At 33.6% G+C, this 25172-nt stretch overlaps 1 protein-coding gene across 6 annotated transcripts; it reads left to right on the top strand.

The window, feature by feature from the left end:
* Positions 1–3: 3 nt before the first annotated feature.
* LOC132725077 (E3 ubiquitin-protein ligase TRAF7-like) lies at positions 4–24385 on the top strand. Of its 6 annotated transcripts, none has more exons than XR_009625001.1 (16): positions 4–363; positions 1354–1466; positions 1901–2044; positions 3088–3194; positions 3472–3593; positions 4276–4409; positions 5485–5505; positions 8962–9058; positions 12775–12916; positions 13477–13581; positions 15432–15509; positions 17758–17844; positions 20520–20655; positions 21318–21466; positions 22243–22391; positions 23443–23562. XR_009625001.1 is itself a non-coding variant. In XM_060710073.1 (16 exons), the coding sequence occupies exons 1-16, from the start codon at positions 158–160 to the stop codon at positions 24283–24285; spliced, it is 1809 nt and encodes a 602-aa protein (XP_060566056.1). In that variant the 5' UTR covers positions 4–157; the 3' UTR covers positions 24286–24385. The 6 variants fall into 6 exon arrangements, 4 of the variants coding, with proteins under 4 accessions (XP_060566056.1, XP_060566057.1, XP_060566058.1 ...); XR_009625002.1 differs by lacking the exon at positions 23443–23562 and adding an exon at positions 23203–23232; XM_060710073.1 differs by lacking the exon at positions 21318–21466 and adding an exon at positions 24238–24385.
* The last annotated feature ends 787 nt before the right edge of the window (positions 24386–25172 follow it).

Here is a 25172-nt window from a genome sequence, read left to right as displayed (position 1 = left end):
AACAAGGAAGTGCTTAGTTTTAATTTTGATTTGATTAAAAGTGTTTAAAGTTAAATGTCATAACAATGTTACAATCGTGAAGGTTTTTGTTTTTCATTTAAAATGTGGCTGTTTACTTGAATTAATTTAGTTCACAACATGCAGGTGATATTTCACAATGTCACAAAACCAGGATGATTCACCTGTTGTGTTCGACCAGGAACCTAGTCAACATTTCAAATGTCCATCGTGTCAGAAGTTATATATCGATCCAGTCATAAATATCGGATGTGGTCATACATTTTGTAAAAACTGCTCACAGCAAATATCCACCTGTCCTGTGGATGGAAATGCATGTGATGCAAATCAGATGGTGGTTAATAGGTATGCCAATCAAAATAAAATATTTTGCATCCAATTTTAGATTCTGTAATATTTTTGTTATTTCAGAATCTATCTTTTAGAGAGGGGTTAATTTCCCATACATGTCGCAGTTCAAAAATGTTCACTATTTAGGATAGTAGATGTGTGAGCGACCACATATAGCTCAGTCAGTAGAGCCGCAGTAGGGTATTCCAAGGGTCCCAGGTCCGAGTCCTGGTCAGGCTGCACATTTTTCCCTCCCTTTGAAATTTGGCACCAAACATGGGGCCGTTACTGAATATAGCTCAGAGTTTAATGAACATTGCTTTTGAACTCTGTGCAATTCGAGGATGAATTTCAATATAGCAGGGGAGTATGTTACAGTTCACAACTGTGGGAGAAGAAGTGTAAGCAGCTAGATAACTCAGTTGATAGAGCAGCAGTGCGGTATTCGGAGGGTCCTGGGATCAAGTCCTCTGTCAGGCTTCACATTTTTGTTCCACCCTGTGACATATATAAAATGGGACAAGCAACTGGTGATAAGTGATGCATTATCTTTTTGTCCAATCAGGTGCACACGCAAAATTTTGTAATAGTCTTTTTTTGTCTGTGGTAAACAGTGTAAATAAGCGGGAATATCAGCTAAGTGGCAAAATGATTTAACAGTCTTTTTGTATTTTCAAATTCTTAAGATGAAAGTTTATCATTATAATTTTTTATAAGAGCAGATAAATATATAATTTAAACAATAAATTGGCTGTCTAATGGATGCCAATACAAGAGTGCTTAACTAGTTGGTAATTGATTGTCCCATCATATTTATTATTGTGTCCCAGTTATTTAGTTATTTTAATTGGTATAATTGTTAATAACTGTTATTAAATAGACAGTACCCCAACCCACTATGACCCAACAACTTTTCAAACCATGATAAATTCATTACTGAACATATTTTTATTATATACATGTATCTCAAAGCTACATTTAAGTGTTTATTTATTAATTTTACAGACTTGTTGTCGGTCAGATAGATGATTTATTAATCTATTGTAAGTATGGATTGGTTAAACAAGAAGATACATATGTTCCTGATCCAACGGGTTGCCAGCAGAAAATTCACCTAGGTAACCACTAATATTGTGTTATAACTGAGATAATAGGTCATACAATTATAGGTCATTTATTAATTATGAACTGATTGTAATTGATTATACATACAGAGAAAGTGCATAATGTCATAAATTTTCATATGAATTGGTTTATTGTCATATGTCAATACTTATATTTTAATCCCAAAATATGTTCTTATCTTTTCTTTTACTGTTAGACTAATATATTTATAGCGTCATCTCTTAACGCATTAACAACCAATTTTATGTCCAAGTTTTTGTGTGTTTTTTCTTCTTTCTTCAAATTTAGAAAGAACATGTGGACAATATAGAGAAAACTGTTACTGCAATGAATGCTAAATTTAAAATGATATGTTAATAAGTTAAGTGCAATGAATACAAGATAATATGTTAAAGGTGTTGAGTTGTGTTGTTATTTTATGATCCAGGCTCTAGATCCAGTCATGAAGATGAATGTGATTTTGCACCAATAACATGTTCAAATAGAAACTGTACAGCTTCATTGAGGAAAGGTGAACTTGACGAACACCAGAAAGTCTGTGTCTACATCACATGTGCTCATGAAGATAAAGGTAGATATTACAGTGTTGCTACTATATCATAGTTACACAACTGTTTCTACACACTTTCTTAAATGGTTTACCGTAATGATGGTAAAAAATGTTCCATGTTTCCATAATTATATAATTATTTGTTATCCTAATAATACAAGATGTTAGTTTTTCAGTTTTTCTCTTCTCTTTTTTTCATTCAAAAAAAAAATAAATGGCAATGTTTTCATTTGTGCCGTGTTATGTTTCTGATACAGATTCTTAAAAAGTATTTCTAACATTTGTGGTCATGTATCTACAGGTTTATTTATCAATGAAATACATTGTATATAGACTAAACTAATTATCTAAAATACTTTAATTTAAACTAAGTAGTTTTCAATGTGTCTTTGTATAAAAGATGTTAAATTTGGAGAATATTAAGCATGGTGTGATTTTCAGGATCTTTTTCATTGTGATCATTCTGTGATCAGCATATATTTTGTATGATGCTGTTTTATCAAATTTTTGTAGAAGTTGAGTTTCCTTCTCTAAAGAATGAAGAGGGATACTTTGTTGATAATGATTGTTTGCAAATTGTGAAAATTATTATTATAAGAGGGATATATACATTATAAATTTTTGCTTGATATGCCAGAAACTCCTAAAAATCTAGGAATTATTATTACAATAAAAAAAAAATATCTGAAAAAGGGCAGATTATATATATATAACTCGGGAGCCATGAAATGAAAATAACAAAATTATATGAAAATTGCAGACTTGGTTTGATTGAGTCTGTTCATGATAGATAATAGAAAAATGCAACACCTCTCACAATGCCAACTTAAGCTTTAACTCTTAAATGCCACCTAAAAAATATTAAATACATTTTATATTAGTAATTATAGAAATAAATTTTCTTAAAATTAATGTTAATTCAATTGCACAAAACTCTCAGATTCTATAAAAAATGTTTATTCAATTACACAAATGTACAATTTTTAGTTTTTTAGTAACTCCCAACATATATTTTAAATTTTAAAAGAATTATGGTATAATAGGCACTCTTGTTGTTATGACAGGATGTGAGTTTCAAGGGCGACAGGAGGAAGTGACTGAGCATGGGAAAATTTGTGGCTACAGGGGTTTACAGAATCTTTCTAAACAGTCTGCTGGTATAGATCAAAAGGTTGTTTCCTTGTTAAATGTAATATATGTGTATGTACATAAATTATGCCTTGTAATCTTTAATAACAAACATTTTAAAGATATTTGCTATTGTATCGTAAGGTGCAACAAAATTTCTCCTATATTATTTAAGCAACGTATATTTTAAGCAAACCATGTTAATTATGATATTCCTTGAATTAATACTGGACAGTTTCAGTTATTATAAGCAGGGGAATTCCATTTTGCAATTTTAGCACAATAGTTATGTTTAAAAAGTTTGTATATTCTTTTGTCAGACTATACAGCTGGAAGAGAGCAATAAAGATCTACAGAAACAAATTACTACACTAAATATGAGAGTAGGTCAGTTAGAGGAGTCAAATACATCCCTACAGGGCCAGCTCACTGAATGTCTTGGGTAAGACCAAAACAAAACTATTTTGATACGGCAGTGTAAGGGTATAAGATTATTTTTTTTACCATTCTTGTATTATGATGATTCATAATGTCACGGTATAAAACTGTTCACTAAAAAGGGGAGATAGTGTGTAAGCAGTCAGATAACTCAGTCAGTAGAGCTTTGGTACAGTAATCTGGGGGTCCCAGATTCAAGTCTCAGTCAGGCTGCACATTTTTCACCCTGTTGCATACAAATTATCTTCAAGTCTATTATCTGCTAAGTTGCCTTGTTCATTCAACAGCATTTAAGTAATTTCCAATGTTGCAGGTTAGTTATTTTGCTATTAGTTGTAGTTTTTACAAGTAAGTTTGCTTGTACAATGTCACAATGCCATTTAGGAAATATTTTGTACATTCATAGTATAAAATTCATTCATTTATATTCAGCAAGTTTTCAAATATTGTAGAATAGACAGTATTGGTCAGTCAAGAGATGATCAATCAATCATAATTGAAATATAACTTGATTGGTTGATTACTAAAAAGGTTATTATTATCAACCAATCAGAAGTCTGGTTTTTAACCTAGGGGTATATAATTAAAATATGACTTGATTTGTTGATTACAAAAAAAGGTTATTAGAATCAACCAATCAGAAGTCTGGTTTTTAACCTAAGGGTATATAACTTGTGCCATTTTAGGTCCATGAAAGAGATGCAGCAGAAGTTTGATGGTCTTGTATCTTCAATAGAACAACTTACATCAGTGAAGAATAGAAGATCATATGGCTCCCCCGGTAACACAGGAGAACCAAGGTCAAGGTCGTCATCACATAGTATGTATAAACTTTATCAGATTTTATAGCAATTTATTAGATTTTATGGGGGCATCAGTGGCTAAGTGGTTCAGGTCGTTTAGTGTTGTGTAAACCTTTTGCCTCTCATTGCTGGGGATTTGAATCCCAGGGCATTTGGATTCTTTCATGTGTGGAAGCTATCTAGCTAGCTAACGAAACGTAAGTGTTTCTACTAAGGTGCAACTCGCACCTGAAATAATGAGGTCTTCCTCCACAACTATAGCTTGAAGGTCGACATATGACCTTTGCAGTGTTAGATTTTAATGAGAAGGATTTTCTGTTACTGTATGGATAAGGGTTATGACTAAAAAGGACTTGGTGCTAACCTACCTGCTTTTCTGTGTCTGAATGGTTGGGAGATATCCAGTTGTTAGAAGAATGGTGGTCATTTGTGTGTTTGTGTTTGAACTTATATTAAAAGATATGCCTAAGCGTGGGCTTCATTATAGCAGCTGGAAATTTTTCTTATAACCTACATTAATTTTATGCTACGGTATATCAATGTGACTGAAAAATTGAAGGGAAGTGAAAAGCTTTCGATTTCATTAATAAACTAGATTGAATGCAAAATTTATCATTTTAAAGTTTAAGGATGTATTAAAAAAAATGTTCAAAGAATTTAAATTCTGATAACACAGTTACTATGGAAACATTGTCTGGTAAGCCCTGCCGTGTGTATGTGGGGTGAGGGATGCTGATAGCTGCCTTTTACTTACCAAATCTCTTCTCATAAAGACATTGCATGTCATTTGTTATACACACTTAACAAAATCATATTTTAACAAGTATTGCAGCATTCCCTGTAGGTAACAGGAAGTGAATTATATCGGTTAGTAGACCTTAGGTCATTGTGTATGAAGCCTTGAAATGACTCATGTAATTTTCAGCAGTCTCGTTTTATCTATTTGCTATTCTCTTATGATATAAGCAGAGAAGTTGGTACAATAAGTTAGTTCTGGTACAGAATTAGTACTTGTTTAGTTTTAGATATACAAACAAATTATTGCTAGAATAAGATTAAAACTAAAAATAAGCTATTTCTGCTTCTTTTTAGATTTATACCAAGAAATTCATCGTAAGTTTATGAAAATGACACAGTATGCAAAATATCTCTGACAATACAGGCTTTACTTCATTTGTATCACATAAAACAGATATTGCAGACCAGTCTTAAAACTTAACTCTCTTATGATTGGTTGGTTTTAATTTGTTGATCAATCAGAAGCTAGAGAATTATTGGACTGGTTGCCAATTTCAACTATTAAATCTTTTGAAGAGGATGAATCTTGCTTAATCTTCTTAATATCTAAACATACATTGTATACAAATATATTAGTATTATTCAGTAGCTGTATATGTATCGGGTCTTGAAATTATCATTTAATAAGACCATATATGGTATAATGCCTTTTCTCATATAAATTGTCTAATGCTATTTGGATTGGTTACTCTGAACCTCTAAACATCTTCCTGTAAAATGTGATGTTGGCTTTGCTCTAATAATCTTTTCATAATGTCTTGGCCATTTTGCAGTGGATTTTTAGCTCACCTGAGCATGCTCAGGGTGAGCTTTTAGGATCGATGATTGTCCGTCGTCCGTCCGTCCGTCCATCGTTCGTTCACATTTAGTTGTTAACACTCTAGCTGTCGCATTTTTGCCTCAATCATCATCAAACTTGGTCAGGATGCTTATCTAGTTGATAGCTCGGATGAGTTCGAACATGGGTCATCTCGGATGAGAAACTAGGTCACAAGAGCTAAAAATAGAAAAACCTTGTTAACACTCTAGAGGTCACATTTTTGCCTCAATCATCATCAAACTTGGTCAGGATGTTTGTCTAGGTGATAGCTCGGATGAGTTCGAACATGGGTCATCTCGGATGAAAAAGTAGGTCACCTGAGCTGAAAATAGAAAAACCTTGTTAACACTCTAGCGGTTACATTTTTTGCATCAATCATCATCAAACTTGGTCAGGATGCTTATCTAGATGATCGCTGAAATGAGTTCGATCATGGGTCATCTTGAATGAAAAAGTAGGTCACCGGAGCTAAAAATAGAAAAACCTTGTTAACACTCTAGCGGACACATTTTTGCATCAATCATCATCAAACTTGGTCAAGATGCTTGTCTAGGTGATAGCTCGGATGAGTTCGAACATGGGTCATCTCGGATGAAAAAGTAGGTCACCGGAGCTAAAAATAGAAAAACCTTGTTAACACTCTAGAGGTCACATTTTTGCATCAGTCATCATCAAACTTGGTCAAGATGCTTGTCTAGGTGAAAGCTCGGATGAGTTCGAACATGGGTCATCTCGGATGAAAAAGTAGGTCACCGGAGCTAAAAAATAGAAAAACCTTGTTAACACTCTAGAGGTCACATTTTTTTGCATCAGTCATCATCAAACTTGGTCAAGATGCTTGTCTAGGTGAAAGCTCGGATGAGTTTGAACATGGGTCATCTCAGATGAAAAAGTAGGTCACCGGAGCTAAAAATAGAAAACCATGTTAACACTCTAGAGGTCACAATTTTGCCTCAATCATCATCAAACTTGGTCAGGATGTTTGTCTAGATGATAGCTCGGATGAGTTTGAACATGGGTCATCTCGAATGAAAAAGTAGGTCACCGGAGCTAAAAATAGAAAAACCTTGTTAACACTCTAGCGGTCACATTTTTGCATCAATCATCATCAAACTTGATCAAGATGCTTGTCTAGGTGATAGCTCGGATGAGTACGAACATGGGTCATCTCGGATGAAAAACTAGGTCACAGGAGCTAAAAATAGAAAAACCTTCTTAACACTCTAGTGGTCACAATTTTGACTCAATTGTCATCAAACTTGGTCAGGAAACTTGTCTATGTCATTGCTGGGAATAAATCGAACATGGGTCATCTCGGATGAAAAACTAGGTCACAGGAGCAAAAAATAGAAAAATCATGTTAACACTCTAGTGGCTACTGTTGTGATCCAAATATTCTGTTTAATTGGTCTGAAGTTTGTTTTGATGATTTCTAAGTCAAGATCGAACATGGGTCATCTTGGATGAAAAACTAGGTCACACCGCCCAAATATGGAAAAACCTTGTTAACATTCTAGTGGTCACATTTTTCGACTCAATTATCATCAAACTTGGTCAGGATGCTTGTCTAGGTAATTGCTTGGATGAGTTCGAAATCGCTTGTGAAACTAGGTCACCGGACCAAAAAATAGAAAAATCTTGTTAACACTCTAGTTGCTACTGTTTTGATCCAAGTATCCTGGAAATTGGTCTGAAAGTTTGTTTTGATGATTTCTAGGTCAAGTTTGAATATGTGTCACCTGGGTAAAAAACTAGGTCGCACTGCTCAAATATGGATAATCCTTGTTAACACTGTAGTGGTCACATTTTTGACTCACCTGTCATGAGACTTGGTCAGAATGCTTGTCTAGGTAATTGTTTGGATGAATTTGATAAGTCAGGTGAGCGATCTAGGGCTATCATGGCCCTCTTGTTTATTTTTAGGGCATAAAAATAAAATATTGGGATATTTGTGATAAGGGGAGGGGGGGGGGTTCTTTTGAAAAGAATATTCCACAAAATATCATTTGAACAAAGCATGTAAATGTGCTTTCCAAAACAGAAATACAGAACTTAGAATAAGTGATATTCATCATCATATATAAATTAAATATCTTGTCAAAGACTTATTACTTGTAGTAATTTAGACATTAAATTTATTCTATTCATTTTTTCGTCATTATTAAAACTTTTTTGGTGTGCAAGCATTTTGTTTTTTGTCAGCTGTTCAAACCTTAAGTTTACTCAGATATACAAATGTACATGTTATAAAAACTGTCAAACTGTTTGCATGCCTTAATACTTCATCTTCTTACTTTCATTAGTTAGCATGGAAACATATCTTGTTCATATTTGATTGGTCTTCAACAATAAAGTTGAATTTTACTAGGAAAATAAATGTGGGAAATATCTAAAATCTATTGTTTGTAATGCTTGTAGTGTTTTTGGGTTTTGTTGTTGTTGTCGTTTTTTGTTTGTTTTTTTTGCTTTTTTTGGTTGAGGAAGTGTTTTTTCGTTGTGTAACTAGGAGTTTCACAATATCTGGATTGAGAGTTACAGACTCATATTTCAACCAAAATCATACATGTGAACTTTTTTTGATGATAAAGTGGGAGATTTTTCTTCAAAAAGAGGGAGTTTTTAGAATTTGCAATAAACAAAGAAGAAAGTTCTAACACCAAAAAGAGGGAGATTTCTTTAATTTGTGCAAATACCCCTTATTTTAAGAAAAATTTGTGAAAACATGGTTGCAAAAAGTGGTCTCCCACTAAAAATGATAGTGTTCACATGTATGCAAAATTGTACTATATTTCTTTAGACTTGTATGTAAACATAGGGGTACAATCTGTATATGTTAGTGTTATGTAATCTACTGTTTAATTGATCATATTGTTAGTATTAACCCATTAGTATTTAAACTTGTTGACATATGGGATTTCTTTGTTACTGAACTGACTTATATTTATTGACAGGTTCATTTAGGAAGTCATTATCAGGAAGTCCTCCTCTAATTGAAAAATACGAAAGATGGAATATGCCATTTCAGTTTAAATGTATTGGAACACTAAGGTTAGTTGACCGATGGAATATGCCATTTCAATTTAAATGTATTGGAACACTAAGGTTAGTTGACCGATGGAACATGCCATTTCAATTTAAATGTATTGGAACACTAAGGTTAGTTGACAGATGGAACATGCCATTTCAATTTAAATGTATTGGAACACTAAGGTTAGTTGACCGATGGAACATGCCATTTCAGTTTAAATGTATTGGAACACTAAGGTTAGTTGACCGATGGAACATGCCATTTCAGTTTAAATGTATTGGAACACTAAGGTTAGTTGACCGATGGAACATGCCATATTCAATTTAAATGTATTGGAACACTAAGGTTAGTTTGACCGAGTTGACCGATGGAACATGCCATTTCAATTTAAATGTATTGGAACACTAAGGAAAGTTGACAGATGGAACTTGCCATTCCACTTTAAATGTATTGGAACACTGAGGTTAGTTTAGAGATGGAACATGCCATTTCAGTTTAAATGTATTGGAACACTAAGGTTAGTTGACCGATGGAACATGCCATTTCAATTTAAATGTATTGGAACACTAAGGAAAGTTGACCGAGTTGACTGATGGAACATGCCATTTCAATTTAAATGTATTGGAACACTAAGGAAAGTTGACAGATGGAACTTGCCATTCCACTTTAAATGTATTGGAACACTGAGGTTAGTTTAGAGATGGAACATGCCATTCCAGTTTAAATGTATTGGAACACTAAGGAAAGTTGGCAGATGGAACTTGCCATTCCACTTTAAATGTATTGGAACACTGAGGTTAGTTTAGAGATGGAACATGCCATTCTAGTTTAAATGTATTGGAACACTGAGGTAAGTTTAGAGATGGAATATGCCAGCCAGTTTAAATGTATTGGAACACAAAGGTTAGTTGACCGATGGAACATGCCATTTCAATTTAAATGTATTGGAACACTAAGGAAAGTTGACAGATGGAACTTGCCATTCCACTTTAAATGTATTGGAACACTGAGGTTAGTTTAGAGATGGAACATGCCATTTCAATTTAAATGTATTGGAACACTAAGGTTAGTTGACCGATGGAACATGCCATTTCAATTTAAATGTATTGGAACACTAAGGAAAGTTGACAGATGGAACTTGCTATTTGACTTTAAATGTATTGGAACACTGCAGCTAGTTTAGAGATGGAACATGCCATTCCAGTTAAATGTATTGGAACACTGAGGTAAGTTTAGAAATGGAAAATGCCATTCCAGTTTAAATGTATTGGAACACTAAGGTTAGTTGACCGATGGAACATGCCAATTCAATTTAAATGTATTGAAACACTAAGGAAAGTTGACAGATGGAACTTGCTATTTGACTTTAAATGTATTGGAACACTGCAGCTAGTTTAGAGATGGAACATGCCATTCCAGTTAAATGTATTGGAACACTGAGGTAAGTTTAGAAATGGAACGTGCCATTCCAGTTTAAATGTATTGAAACACTGAGATTAGTTGACAGATGGAACATTCCATTCCAGTTTAAATGTATTGGAACACTGAGGTAAGTTTACAGATGGAACATGCCATTCCAGTTTAAATGTATTGGAACACTGAGGTTAGTTAACAGATGGAACATGCCATTCTAGTTTAGATGTATTGGAACACTGAGGTAAGTTTAGAGATAGAACATGCCATTCTAGTTAAAATGTATTGGAAAACTGAGGTTAGTTTAGAGATGGAACATGCCATTCTAGTTTAAATGTATTGGAACACTGAGGTTAGTTTAGAGATGGAACATGCCATTCTAGTTTAAATGTATTGGAACACTGAGGTTAGTTTAGAGATGGAACATGCCATTCTAGTTTAAATGTATTGGAACACTGAGGTTAGTTTAGAGATGGAACATGCCATTCTAGTTTAAATGTATTGGAACACTGAGGTAAGTTGAGAGATGGAACATGCCATTCTAATTTAAATGTATTGGAACACTGAGGTAAGTTAACAGATTGAACATGCCATTCCAGTTTAAATGTATTGGGAAACTGAGGTTAGTTTAGAGATGGAACATGCCATTCCAGTTTAATTGTATTGAAACACTGAGGTAAGATAAGGGATGGAACATGCCATTCTAGTTTAAATGTATTGGAACACTGAGGTAAGTTTAGAGATGGAACATGCCATTCCAGTTTAAATGCATTGGGAAACTGAGGTTAGTTAAGAGATGGAACATGCCATTCTAGTTTAAATGTATTGGAACACTGAGGTAAGTTTAGAGATGGGACATGCCATTCCAGTTTAATTGTATTGGAACACTGACGTAAGTTGACAGATGGAACATACCATTCCAGTTAAATGTATTGGAACACTGAGGTTAGTTGACATATGGAACATGCCATTCCAGTTTATATGTATTGGAATACTGAGGTAACTTTAGAGATGTAACATGCTATTCCAGTTTAAATGTATTGGAATACTGAGGTAACTTTAGAGATAGTACATGCCATTCCAGTTAAATGTATTGGAACACTGAGGTAAGTTGACAGATGGAACATACCATTCCAGTTTAATGTATTGGAACACTGAGGTAAGTTGGCAGATGGAACATACCATTCCAGTTAAATGTATTGGAACACTGAGGTAAGTTTAGAGATGTACCATGCTATCTAGTTTAAATGTATTGGAACACTGAGGTAAGTTAACAGATGGAACATGCCATTCTAGTTTAGATGTATTGGAACACTGAGGTAACTTTAGAGATGGAACATGCCCTTCCAGTTTTAATGTATTGGAACACTGAGGTAAGTTGACAGATTGAACATGCCATTCCAGTTTAAATGTTTTAGAACACTGAGGTAAGTAAACAGATGGAATATGCCATTCCAGTTTAAATGTATTGGAACACTGAGGTAAGTTGAAAGATGGAACATGCCATTCAAGTTTAAATGTATTGGAACACTGAGGTAAGTTAACAGATGGAACATGCCATTCTAGTTTAGATGTATTGGAACACTGAGGTAAGTTTAGAGATAGAACATGCCATTCTAGTTAAAATGTATTGAAACACTGAGGTAAGTTTAGAGGTGGAACATGCCGTTTTAGTTTAAATGTATTGGAACACTGAGATAAGTTTAGAAATGGAACATGCCATTCCAGTTTAATTAAATGTATTGGAACACTTAGGTAAGTTTAGAGATGGAACATGCCATTCCAGTTTAAATGTATTGGAACACTAAGGTAAGTTGACAGATAGAACATGCTATTCTAGTTTAAATGTATTGGAAAACTGAGGTAGGTTTAGAGATGGAACATGCCTTTCCAGTTTAAATGTATTGGAACACTGAGGTAAGTTTAGAAATGGAACATGCCATTCCAGTTTAATTAAATGTATTGGAACACTGAGGGTAGTTTAAAGATGGAACATGCCTTTCCAGTTTAAATGTATTGGATTTAGTTACGAGTAAATTTTGAATTGTTTTATTAAGGAAAAGTATTTAGAAATATGATGGAATATGGTAGAATATGCAAGAACAAATATCCGACATATGTTTGCATTTTGGATAGGAATATTCGTCCCTCAGTAACCCACCCAGGGGTTCCTGAGGGACTGATATTCCAATTTTACCACAACATATGACAGATATTATTATGGTTAGATAATTTAGACATTCTACATGAATTGACCACAAGATTATTTAAACAATATTTTTTTATGGTGCAATGGTATACATATTTGTGTTGTTATTTTTAGGGGGCACCAGAATGTTGTTTGGTGTATGGCATCAAAAAACAAGAAGTTGTTTACAGCGGGGTCAGATTGTTGTATTAAGGTGTGGGACTTGGAAAATTTACAAAGAGGCTGTATAAAAACTATACAGGGACATACTAAGTCTGTAAGTGAAAAAAAAGGCTTTTTTCCAGACGCCCAGTAGGGTGTAAGCCCATTTATTTTCCTCATCATTGGCATGAAAGGGGTTGAGGAGCATCCTCCTATCAGCCTTACATGTGACAAATGTATAAAAGAAATATTTATTTTCTAGCATTTTTGAAATTCACATCTATTTTGTGTCAGATTTAAATACTCATGCAAAAGAAATAAGAATAACTTTCTTACAGAGAAAGCCTTTATGACTGTTCTTGAATAATTAGAAAATTTAGTCTGTTACAGACAAAATTTATTGGAACACTCAGATTGAATAAGGCTACTCAGATTTGGTAACATAGACAATGTTTTTTTGTTTTGCTTCTCTATTCCTGTTTTTTCAGGAGATTATTTTCTTATTTTGAGACAGATGTGTTTTAAGGAGTGCCAAAATATGCAAGAACATTGCAATCAATGGTCTTTGTATTTAAAAAAAACAACAAAAAAAACAACAAAAAAACATGACATGGGCTTTAAAACAATGAATAAGTTGTCACAGAAGATTATTAATGTATGATAATTTATTTACAGATACAGTGTATGTGTATAGGTGGTAATTTCTTGTATACAGGAGGACATGATAATAGTGTATACTGCTGGAGTCTAGATGATTATAATCTGGTAAATATGATTGAGGTAAGTTTAATATGACATGTTCATTTTTTCAAGTTTATGATAGTATTATAATTATTAAATGTTGTCATAATTTACAGTTAAATATAATAGCTGTAAATGTGGTACAACATTATTTGCTGTTTACTGTCCTGTCCATTTTACCTCCATATATACATTATGTACACAATTTCTTTAACTTCCATATGGTTGGGAAGACAATCTTCTGGTCTCTTGAATAGATTGATAAGGGAGTAAATGGCCACCATGACATGGGGGTGTAAATGTCCAGAGGGCAATTTTCGTAGAATTGAAAATAGTTGCCGACTTGGAATTATTTTTAATTTGACCAATGTTAGTGCAAGTCTTGCTGGTATTGCCAAATTCTTTTAAGGTAGGAAGCTCGTCAGATAGTAAGGTTGGAGGATGATGCCTAAAAGTCAAGGTGCCTATCTGTGTCTAAATATTGCAAGGAGGCTGACAACACCTAGTATTTCCTACCATTAATTATTGGTAAAAAGTCACTGTATTCCCTAAACAGTTGTGGTGTGACCTAAATTCCAGCAAGGAGGCTGACACCTGGTGTTTTCTGCCAGTAATTATAGATGAAAAAAGTCTCTCTATTTTGCCTGAACAGTTATGATGTGACCTAACCTGTTTGCAATAACTGTGATAAGAGATTTAATAATTAATCATTAATTTGTTATTTAAATGTCCTGTGTTAATATTTTTCTGTTATAGAACATTCATGGTAAACCCTATCATTTCATTATCTTAACAAAAAATGATGAAAAACTTTGGAATCACCTAAAAACTAGTTTTTCCATGTTAACATGTCGTATTTCACCTAATTTTGGTGAAAAATTGATGTTTTGTAACATTTATAATTTTTTAGTTAACAAAAAATGATGAAAAACTTTGGAATCACCTAAAAACTAGTTTTTCCATGTTAACATGTCGTATTTCACCTAATTTTGGTGAAAAATTGATGTTTTGTAACATTTATAATTTTTTAGTTAACCCTTTCCCCCATGAGCATATTGTGAAAAATGGCCGTTTTCACTGAAAAGCCTCCTGTTACAAGTTCAAACTGCTATGAAACTATGAAAAATGCTTCAATACTAATCAAACTTGGCACAAATGTTGACTGGACCATTGCCTTTGTAACTACATGCTCAGTCTTTAATTTCATGTTACCATGGCAACGAGGGGACATCTCAAAATTGCCAAAAATCACTATTTTGCCGCGATTTTTTCCATCAAAATTTATTTCAAAGTGCTGCAACTGTTCAAGGGATTGAGATAGAGTCAAAGGCTTTTCAGCGTTGGTTAAACGTTACATTATGATCGACCTGGGGTCATTTTTACCCTCTCACAAGTCCAAAATTTTCTTGGCGATGTATCTTTTGGATGGGGGGCGGCGCCGAAAAAGTGCTCAATTTTTTAAGCAACATTTCTCAAACGAAAACTTATGTTTGGGGTCCAAATAGGACATTTTTTCACTATTTGAGGCCTTAAAAAGGGGGGGGGGTCGAAAGTGCGTTGTTTCGCGTATATATGTGGTAAAGGGTTAACTTCATGGTTTGCCTGTTTTTGGATTTTGTTAGTGTTTTTTTTGTTGCTGATTTTTTTTTCATTTCAGCATCCCCCCTTAACTCATAGTCTTGTTGTTTTATAGGGTCCTTTAACCCATTGTTTCTTTTATATTACTGAATACCCCTTATAGTTGATTTTTGTTAAATTTCAGAATCTGTTGTCTTTATTATATAAGAATGTCCTTTATACTCATTTTCTTGTAATTTCAGAATAACCCTGTAAATTATTATCACATTGTTTTCCATGTGCTTCCATAACAGAGTATCTTGTTATTTCAGAATGCTCATGACAATATTATATGTGCTATGGCTGTGATTGGAGATTTCTTGTTTACCTCATCGTTCTCATTAATCAAGGTAAAAACTATCTCGCAAAATTCTTTTTCTTGCATATTACATTAATTGTATTTCGGAAATAAATTATGAAAACTAATATTTTCATTAAGCACTTATTTCTTATAGTAGCGTATGAATTAACAACTTCATTCATAACGGCAAAATGATGTCATCCTAAGAAAGCAATTCATTCAAAAATGGTGGTGGGAATGTCATTTAAAATCCACGACTTGTCTGTCTTGCATGGTTGGTCGGGGGGGGGGGGGGGGGGGTTGTAAGACTGGTTTTTTCTAGCACTGGTGTAAACAGTACATAATCCTGTCTTATATGCAAGAAATAACTATCTAACTGTCTGTTTTCAAAGATTTATTAGGTGGTTTTAACAAATTTATTTAAGCTTGATTGCAAAACACGTTCTTGCAATTTATATACTGGTAAATCACTTTTGAGTCTAACCAACCAGGGTTCAAGGTTATAAAGAAATTTTCTAAGCTCAAACTCAGATCTCCACTATTTGATTGGTCAGAAACCAGCTCAGAATGTACACTGGCCAATGAAAATCCAGAGATTTCGGATTGAACTCAGAAAAAAAGTTTTATAACCTTTGGAACAGTATTTCAAAGTTTTATTCTACTGAATTTGTCAAAATGGACTTGCTCTCTATTGATATGGACCTCTACATTGTTAGTCCCCTACCGGTTTACCGGAGGGGACTTTAGGTTTACCCTCCGTCCGTCTGTCCGTCCGTCCGTCAGTCCGTCCGTCTGTCCGTCCGTCAGTCCGTCCGTCCACAAAACTGGATCCCGCGATAACGCAAAAAGTACTGAAAATATTTTAATGAAACTTGATATATGGATAGATGGCAGTATGGAGATTATGCACGTCTTTTTCTTTTCTTCCTATGTTGAAAATTCTGGTTGCTATGGCAACAAATAGACTGAAAATATGGCAAATTTTACACATAACCTGGATCCCGCGATAACTCAAAAAGTACTGAAAATATTTTTATGAAACTTGATATATGGATAGATGGCAGTATGGAGATTATGCACGTCTTTTTCTTTTCTTCCTATGTTTGAAAATTCTGGTTGCTATGGCAACAAATAGACAGAAAATATGGGCAAATTTTACACATAACCTGGATCCAGTGATAACACAAAAAGTACTGAAAAATATGATTATGAAACTTGACATATGGGTAGATGGCAGTATGGAAATTATGCACATCCTTTTTTATCTTCCTATGTTGAAAATTCTGGTTGCTATGGCAACAAATAGACTGAATTTCAAGATTTCTGATTCAAGTTTTTAAGTTTTTCACTATAAGTTCTTTATTTCTTAAGGTATTTTTCTTCAAACTTTAAATATAAGTTGCTTGTCATCAACCACATCATATGTGACAAGGTTTACAACTCTAGCACAAAATTTATCAGAATTAGCTCCCTTGAACTTAAAATTTTCATGAAAAAAAAACATTGTTTTTTTTAATAACTTCTTTTTCTGAATGTATCTACTTCAAACTTCATATAAATGTTTCTTATTGTCACTCAACATTTGTGAGTGTTCAATACTCTACCAAAACTATTTCCAGAATTATGCCCCTTTTGAACTTAGACTTTTTTTTGAGAAATTGGTAATTTTTACTCCAACTTCTTCAATCATGATAGGATTTTAAAAATGTTATATTTTGATAACAGGGATGTTTAAAAAATTACTTTAGAGTGTCCTTCAGTCCGTCTGTCTGTACATAAAAACTGTTTCCTGTGATCACTTTAAAAGAACTTTTTCAACAAATTTACTTAAAATAGGAACCTAAGTGAATGGCCAATGGCCCTTCAGAATGTTGCTTGGGCTCTTACCGGTAGGGGACTTATGGATTGCTTGCAATACTATGATAATTGCTTGTTAATTTAAGGGATATTTAATGTCATATTGCTGAATAAAGTAGTCAGCAGTAAGGGACTGCTAAAAATTATATACAGGCTGGACTGGCTTGTTAATAATAAAAAATGAAAGCATTACTTATTGTTCCTTTAGGAGTTAAATAAGTACTGAATTACATTTTATTTTCATGCATAACATTGAAAAAAAAACACAGTCAAGGAGAATCTAAAAATGGCACTTATTTTTGACTTATTTACTATTTAACTCTATGTTACGGTAGGTGAAAGAGAATCACACATGGATAATTTCTATTGAAATGACAAATTGTAATTTATAGATGATTTTTTATGTAATGTATAATAAAGTATATTTTTGATCAATACAGGTATGGGAATCCAAATCTTTGATATTGAAACACACAATACCTGGCCTACATCACTGGGTTAGAGCTCTCGCATTAAATCCAGAAAAGGTAAAGAAAATATTGGTATTTTGTTTTGCACCTACATGTATTATAACGCACCACATAATGTGGAGGGGGCTATATTGAAACACTTTGTCGCATTGCTTGGTCAGTCTGTCTGTCTGTCTGCACTACCGGAAAAAGATCGGGGCCATCTAACTATGAAATGGAACAAAAGAGAATCATAACAATAGAGTAAAGGCCAATGGCTCTCTTATTTATCATAAGAAAATAACACTAGAAATTTCCCTTATCCAATTCCAGATACATGTCCATCCATCTCCATTATGTCCGCTCTATAAATCCTATACCCATTGAAATATTTTTTCAAACATTTTTGCTCAAATGTTCATCTTTATAAGGTGATGAGCAGAACTTAAGCCACTGCTGTGCAGGCTCAATGTCAAGGTCATCCTTGAAGGTCAAATGTCAAATATCAGACAATATCGTGAAGGAGGCTCAGATGTTTACCTTAACAAGGCAATTTGCAGAACCTATACCACAGTCTTGCCAGCTCAAGATTTAAGGTCACCCTTGGTGGTTAAGTGTCAATTTCATGTCTTTTCTATATATCTTATATCCCTTGATTGATTTTCTTCAATTGTGGCTCAAACGTTCACCTCAACTATTCAGTGTGCAGAACCTATGCTGCTTCAATGTCAAGGGCACCCTTGAAGGTCAAAATTTGAACATTTTGTGTCTGCACTGAAAATTCTATAATTAGCTCACCTGTCACAAAGTGACAGGGTGAGCTTTTGTGATCACTTTTCGTCCGGCGTCCGTTCGTCCGTCCGTCCGTCCGTCGTCCGTCCGTCGTCCGTAAACTTTTTCTTTAAATGACATCTCCTCATAAACCACTAAGCCAATTTCATCCAAACTTCACAGGAATGTTCCTTTGGTGGTCACCTTTAAAAATTGTTCAAAGAATTTAATTCCATGCAGAACTCTGGTTGCCATGGCAACCGAAAGAAAAAACTTTAAATATCTTCTTTTAAAAAACCATAAGAGCTAGAGCTTAGATATTTGGCATGAAACATCTTCTAGTGAGTGTCTACCAAGTTTGTTCAAATAAAAGCCCTGGGGTCAAAATTGGCCCCGCCCCGGGGGGTCATTGATTTTCCCTATATGCATATAGTAAAAACTTAAAAAATCTTCTTTTAAAGAACCCAAAAAGCTAGAGCTAAGATATTTAGCATGAAACATGTTCTAATGGGTGTCTACCAAGTTTGTTCAAATAAAAGCCCTGGGGTCAAAATTGGCCCCGCCCCGGGGGGTCATTGATTTTCCCTATATGCATATAGTAAAAACTTAAAAAATCTTCTTTTAAAGAACTCAAAGAGCTATGGCTAAGATATTGAGCATCAAACATGTTCTAATGGGTTATTACCAAGTTTGTTCAAATAAAAGCCCTGAGGCCAAAATTGGCACCGCCCCAGGGGGTCATTGATTTTCCCTATATGCATATAGTAAAAACTTAAAAAATCTTCTTTTAAAGAACCAAAAGAGTTAGAGCTAAGATATTTAGCATGAAACATGTTATAATAAGTGTCTACCAAGTTTGTTCAAATAAAAGCCCTGGGGTCAAAATTGGCCCCGCCCCGGGGGTCATTGATTTTCCCTATATGCATATAGTAAAAACTTAAAAAATCTTCTTTTAAAGAACTCAAAGAGCTATGGCTAAGATATTTAGCATCAAACATGTTCTAATAGGTGTCTACCAAGTTTGTTCAAATAAAAGCCCTGGGGTCAAAATTGGTACCGCCCCAGGGGGTCATTGATTTTCCTTATATGTGTATAGCAAAAACTTAAAAAATCTTCTTTGAAAAAACCCAAATAGCTAGAGTTAAGATATTAAGCATGAAACATCTTTTAGTGAGTGTCTACAAAGTTTGTTTAAATAAAAGACCTGGGGTCAAAATTGGCCCCGCCCCGGGGGTCATTGATTTTCTTTATATGTGTATAGCAAAAACTTAAAATCTTCTTTGAAAAAACTCAAATAGCTAGAGTTTAGATATTAAGCATGAAACATCTTCTAGTAAGTGTCTACAAAGTTTGTTCAAATAAAAGCCCTGGGGTCAAAACTGGCCCGGCCCCAGGGGTGTCATTGTTTTTAACTATATGTGTATAGTAAAAACTTTAAAAAAATCTTCTTTTAAAAAGCCCAATGAGCTAGAGCTTAGATGTTTAGCATGAAACATCTTCTTATGGGTGTCTACCAAGTTTGTGCAAATAAAAGCCCTTGAGTTAAATTGGCCCTGCAACATTGGGGGGGGGGGGCTATATACAGGTGAGCGACCTCAGGGCCATCATGGCCCTCTTGTTTTTAAATTACTTGTTTAAAACTCAAACCGTTTTCTTTCCAATGGAGAATAGTGATTTTTGGCAATTTTGAGACGTCCCCCTGTTGCCATGGTAACTGGAAATTTAAGATTGAGCATGCTGTTACAGAGGCTATGGTCCAGTTAACATTTGTGCCAAGTTTTATCAGTATTGAAGCATTTTTCATAGTTTCATAGCAGTTTGAACTTGTAACAGGAGGGTTTTCAATGAAAACGGCCACTTTTCACAATATGCTCATGTGGTAAAAGGTTAATGAATATTTTTAATTTGTATATATACTTTTCATTTTGTATCTGTAAACTTGGTGTGAAAATAAGAATACATGTACCAAAATCAATTTTCAGGACAAGTTATACAGTGGTTCTCACAACACTATAGATATTTGGAGTGTAACTGAACCATTTGCACTGAAAGGAAAGGTTGACCACCAGTTTGGCTCCATTTATTCCCTTGCAGTTACATCAAAATACATTATAGCAGGTAACACCATTGTCTAAGGATGAAAATTGATACAAATGCAGTGTCTAAAAATAATAAATAAAATTTGAGTTTGATTTTTAACATTCACGGGTATTGATAAAGTTGTTAACTCTAAACAAGCATGTTAGTATAATGACCAGAGTTACAGTGATGAGAATGTGAGCTGTGAAATGAATATACAGTGAAACCTGTGGAAAAAGGCCTCCCAAAGGAGAGACCATACATTTCCTTTGTAGACAAGTGGTCTTTATTTGGAGTTTACTCTGATTTATTTTTATCATTGAAGGTTTGTTAAAGATTGGTCTTTATTTCCAGGGTGGACTTTATTTGGTCTTTAACACAAATTTGACTGTATTTATATATGATATACATTTTAAACCATATCTGTCTTGTTTGATCTTAAATAATTATGACTTCTAAACCACTTGCTTCTTACACCTGTGAGTATGTAAAAAAACCTAACTTGCTAAATCTTGAGGATTGATGGTTCTACTCAAGTACCTTGAATTATTTATGGAGATGTACATACTGTGTTTTCTTTAACAAGTCAAACTGAAAAGCCACTGTTTGACAATATCTCAGTAGTCGTCACTGAAATCATTTTTCATTCATAATACATTCTCAATCTTAATTACATAAACTGATATTTTAATTATTTACAGGAACATATAACAGGAATATACATGTTTTCAATGCAACCACATATGAGTACATGAATGCTCTAAAAGGTCATATAGGGGTTGTGCTAAATATAGTAACATCACCATGTGAAGGATTTTGTTTTTCCTGCTCCTCGGATAGAACAATCAAGGTTATTATATACAGGAAATAAACTCAAAGGAAGCATGTTAACATCAGTTTTAAGATTTTAAAGGGAATCTTTATTATAGATAAGCTTTTCTGAATGTTAAGGTTAGGTACTTCTATCACAAAATGTCAAGTGCCATTTTACAAGCCTTAACTAACAAAACTTAGAATCATGGTCTTAAATGGCTTATTGCAAGGACTATATAAGCAAATGCAGATACAATTTTACAAAAAGAAATACCCTAGAGATATCTTGTTTCTTTAAACCCAAATTGATTGATTGATGGCATTTGTTTTTATGTTTTTAGGGTTTGTTTTTTTGCCTGGTTTGTCCGATTGTTGACACTTTTAATTTGCCATTTCATTTTCAGTCTCTAAATTAGAGTCTTCATACTAAGACACAATATACATCTGGATGAGACTCATTGTGATATATTGAAATTCGACCTTGACCCCTATATGACCTTCACCTTATAAGGTCAAATTTTCAAAATTCAATTAATCTTATTATTACATTGTAATTTAAGAGGATTTGAAATACAGGCACTTAGTGTTTCATAAATATTTGGTTGAATTTATGATAAACACTATGTAGCACAATTAACTTGGATTTAATTGAGTGTTTGTTGCTTCCAAAACTGTGAAGGTATTCGCAGAAAAGATAAAATTTGTGTCTGACGCATCCATTTTTATAAGAGGCTCGAAGCATATCACATAGTAATATTTGGCTCGGAGCTAGGCATTTTTTTCAAGCACTGAAAGTTATTATTTTGTTTGTAGGGACTTACAATCACAATCTACAATTGTTTGATGTCAAAAACACGAAGCATCTTTTAGAGTTGATGGGTCATATAGGGGTAGTTCATAGCATAGTGCCTTCAGTCTCGGGACGTTTTCTTTTCTCCGCATCTATTGATAAATCAATTCAGGTGATATTTTTTTCATATATATTCATTCATTCGTTCATTCATTCATTCATTATTTTAAAAAATAAATCTTTCTCTAAATGAATTCTCTTTAATACATGGTGTTAGCATGCTTTCTTTGTGTATGAAACTTATCTATATAATGTTTACATGTTACTCTTTTACACTTGAAATAAGAATTTTTAGACCAACTAATTTTTCAGATAAAACCAAATAATGTTTTGTTAATATAGTGTACATGTGCTAAAAACTAATAGATGTAGAAGGTTTATTCATATGATTCCAAGAAAAGAACAGGCATGTAGTTATATTGTCAAATTCAGGAGTTGATAGTTTGAGCCTCTGTTATACCAGCTTTAGCCACTGTTACACCCTACTATAACTAATAATAGTCTTTCTGATGAAACCTTAACCTTTTTAACCTGCTATATTTCTCAAATGGACTTGTCCATCTTCCACTTTGGAACTGTCAGTTATCATTTTTTGGGGGAATCAAGATGAAAATTTAAAGCCAGACTGCACAGACGTGTGGGCTAGCCTGGCTCTATACTGGTGGTAACTGACTAGCACTCATGGTTCTAGCTGTGTTAGGCCAAAGTCTTGTTTACTGGTGCTTTACATCTGTATACTTGTAAAAACCTATTGTTACTAATAGACTACATAATCTCTGAACACTTTGAAATTTTTCTATGAAAAATAAGGTGATGAACAATGTTTTGGATTAAGTTGCTCATGTAGGCTCCCAGTTGCAACTATGAATTAATTATAATGGTGTTTTAAAATGAATTTTGATGTACATTGTATTGTACTTCAGATCTGGAATTTAGAGAATATGTTACCTATTGTTGTACATGTATTTCAGATCTGGAATTTAGAGAATATGTTACCTATTGTTGTACATGTATTTCAGATCTGGAATTTAGAGAATATGTTACCTATTGTTGTACATGTATTTCAGATCTGGAATTTAGAGAATATGTTACCCATTGTTGTACATTTATTCCAGATCTGGAATTTAGAGAATATGTTACCTATTGCTGTACATGTATTTCAGATCTGGAATTTAGAGAATATGTTACCTATTCAGACATTACAGAGACATGAAGGAAGTGTCAACACTCTTGTTGTTCATGGTGATTTTCTCTTCTCAGGTTCAGAGGATAAAGAAATCAAGGTATGTACAAGTGAAGTAATACAAATATCTAGAAGTGGCAGCATGGTTGAGTGGTTATCTAGAAGTGGCGGCATGGCTAGTTAGTGGTTAACCATGGGGCTAGTAATCTAATGATCGATACTCGAATGGGTTCAAGCACTGTGCGGCGCAAGTCGTTGTTTCCTTGAGCAAGAAACTTCACACTCATTGCTCAGTACTGGTTGGTTTGTTCCAGGTACGGATTCGAAAGTGTGTCTATAAGCTTATAACTTCCCACAATATCAAACTAAAATGAATTCTGTATAAACCAAATATCTAGAAGTTACTCACCATGTAAGCCTTTTTTCCCCTTGGAAAATGGAGATATTTTCACAGCCAAAATAGTCTGTTTTCCTTTTTATGTAGTTTCCCTATTAATCAAGTGAAAAGAGCTTGTTATATAGGCAAAACAAATATTAATATAGTAACAGTAATTTTACATAACATGACATTTTGTAGTGTCAATTTTTTCTCTTTTTTTTTCAACTACCAAAACAGAGGAAAAAATAGTAAAAACCACAAGATAAATCACGACTTTTTATATCCAATTTATTATTAATATTCTAGATATGATGAAAAAGGGACAAATCCTGACATTCAATAAAAAGAGTTGAATCATAGTAAATCAATTATTTATTGGGTTGTTTTTTTTTGCAGGTGTTTATGTATTTCCAAATGCAGATGGGTTTTTCAGTGAATACCTAACAGGGACCATTTCAAAGATGACCAATAGTTTATACCATGCCAAGTTGTGATTCAGCATTGATAAATATGCTATATATATCCTGAAGCATAATCATTATAAAATCATTTTTGGGGGGGGGAGGGGTAGGTAGGTTACAACTACCACCCACCCCAACTTGGATTTGCCTAGTATGCATGTGAAATATAAAAGTCCAATATTGGCAGTTCCATCTATGAACATGTATTTTCAAAATATGTAATTATTTGTTACATTATTATAAGTATTATTATTTTGTTATGTGTTCAAATTTTACCTGGTGGTAGTTGAAGGTTTATGCAGATGTGTGATCTTACTTGAAACTATTCACAATAGAGACTCTGAGTGTCTGCCATTACCATATAGATGCTGGAAATTTACCTTAAGTTGAGTTTAACTTATAAACTTGGGGGAAAAAAAGAAATGTGTATACATTTTTTTCCTGAAAAAAAAATCATGTTTACTACAATGGGTTTGCTTGTGAGTAAGAACCAAAATACTAATTGAATGACAACAAAAGTTTGTGCTGCTGGAATTATCATACATTTCAATTACATGATACAGCATTATTTGTTGCCTTTATTATACGAGCGTTTAATAAGATGTACATTGTATTTATTTTAGGGCATGTTTTGATGGTGTGTTATGTTTTATAAGTCTGTATATTTATTGAATAATTTGTGTTTTGTTGATTTTTTATACTTATCCATATGTACACTTGTGTGTAATTTTGTATTTGATAGATTCTTTACTTCCTGTATATTATATTTGCATGTACATGTAAATGATTGCATTTTATAGATTTTTTTTTTCATCTGAGTCCACACTTGTGTGTTTTTGTATTAAATTGATTCTTTTACTTATATAGTAT

The sequence above is a fragment of the Ruditapes philippinarum genome, unplaced genomic scaffold (assembly GCF_026571515.1).
Source record: "Ruditapes philippinarum isolate M1 unplaced genomic scaffold, ASM2657151v2 ctg640_1_1_1_1, whole genome shotgun sequence".
In the NCBI taxonomy this organism is placed as follows: domain Eukaryota; kingdom Metazoa; phylum Mollusca; class Bivalvia; order Venerida; family Veneridae; genus Ruditapes; species Ruditapes philippinarum.
This window is presented reverse-complemented; position numbering and strand designations above follow the sequence as displayed.

Excerpts from the sequence above, each read along its gene's own strand:
- LOC132725077 (XM_060710073.1), top strand. The coding sequence starts at position 158 with ATGTCACAAAACCAGGATGATTCACCTGTTGTGTTCGACCAGGAACCT. Across the intron at positions 17,845-20,519 it reads TCGCATTAAATCCAGAAAAG|GACAAGTTATACAGTGGTTC; the intron begins GTAAAGAAAATA and ends ATCAATTTTCAG. Across the intron at positions 22,392-23,442 it reads CTATTGATAAATCAATTCAG|ATCTGGAATTTAGAGAATAT; the intron begins GTGATATTTTTT and ends CATGTATTTCAG.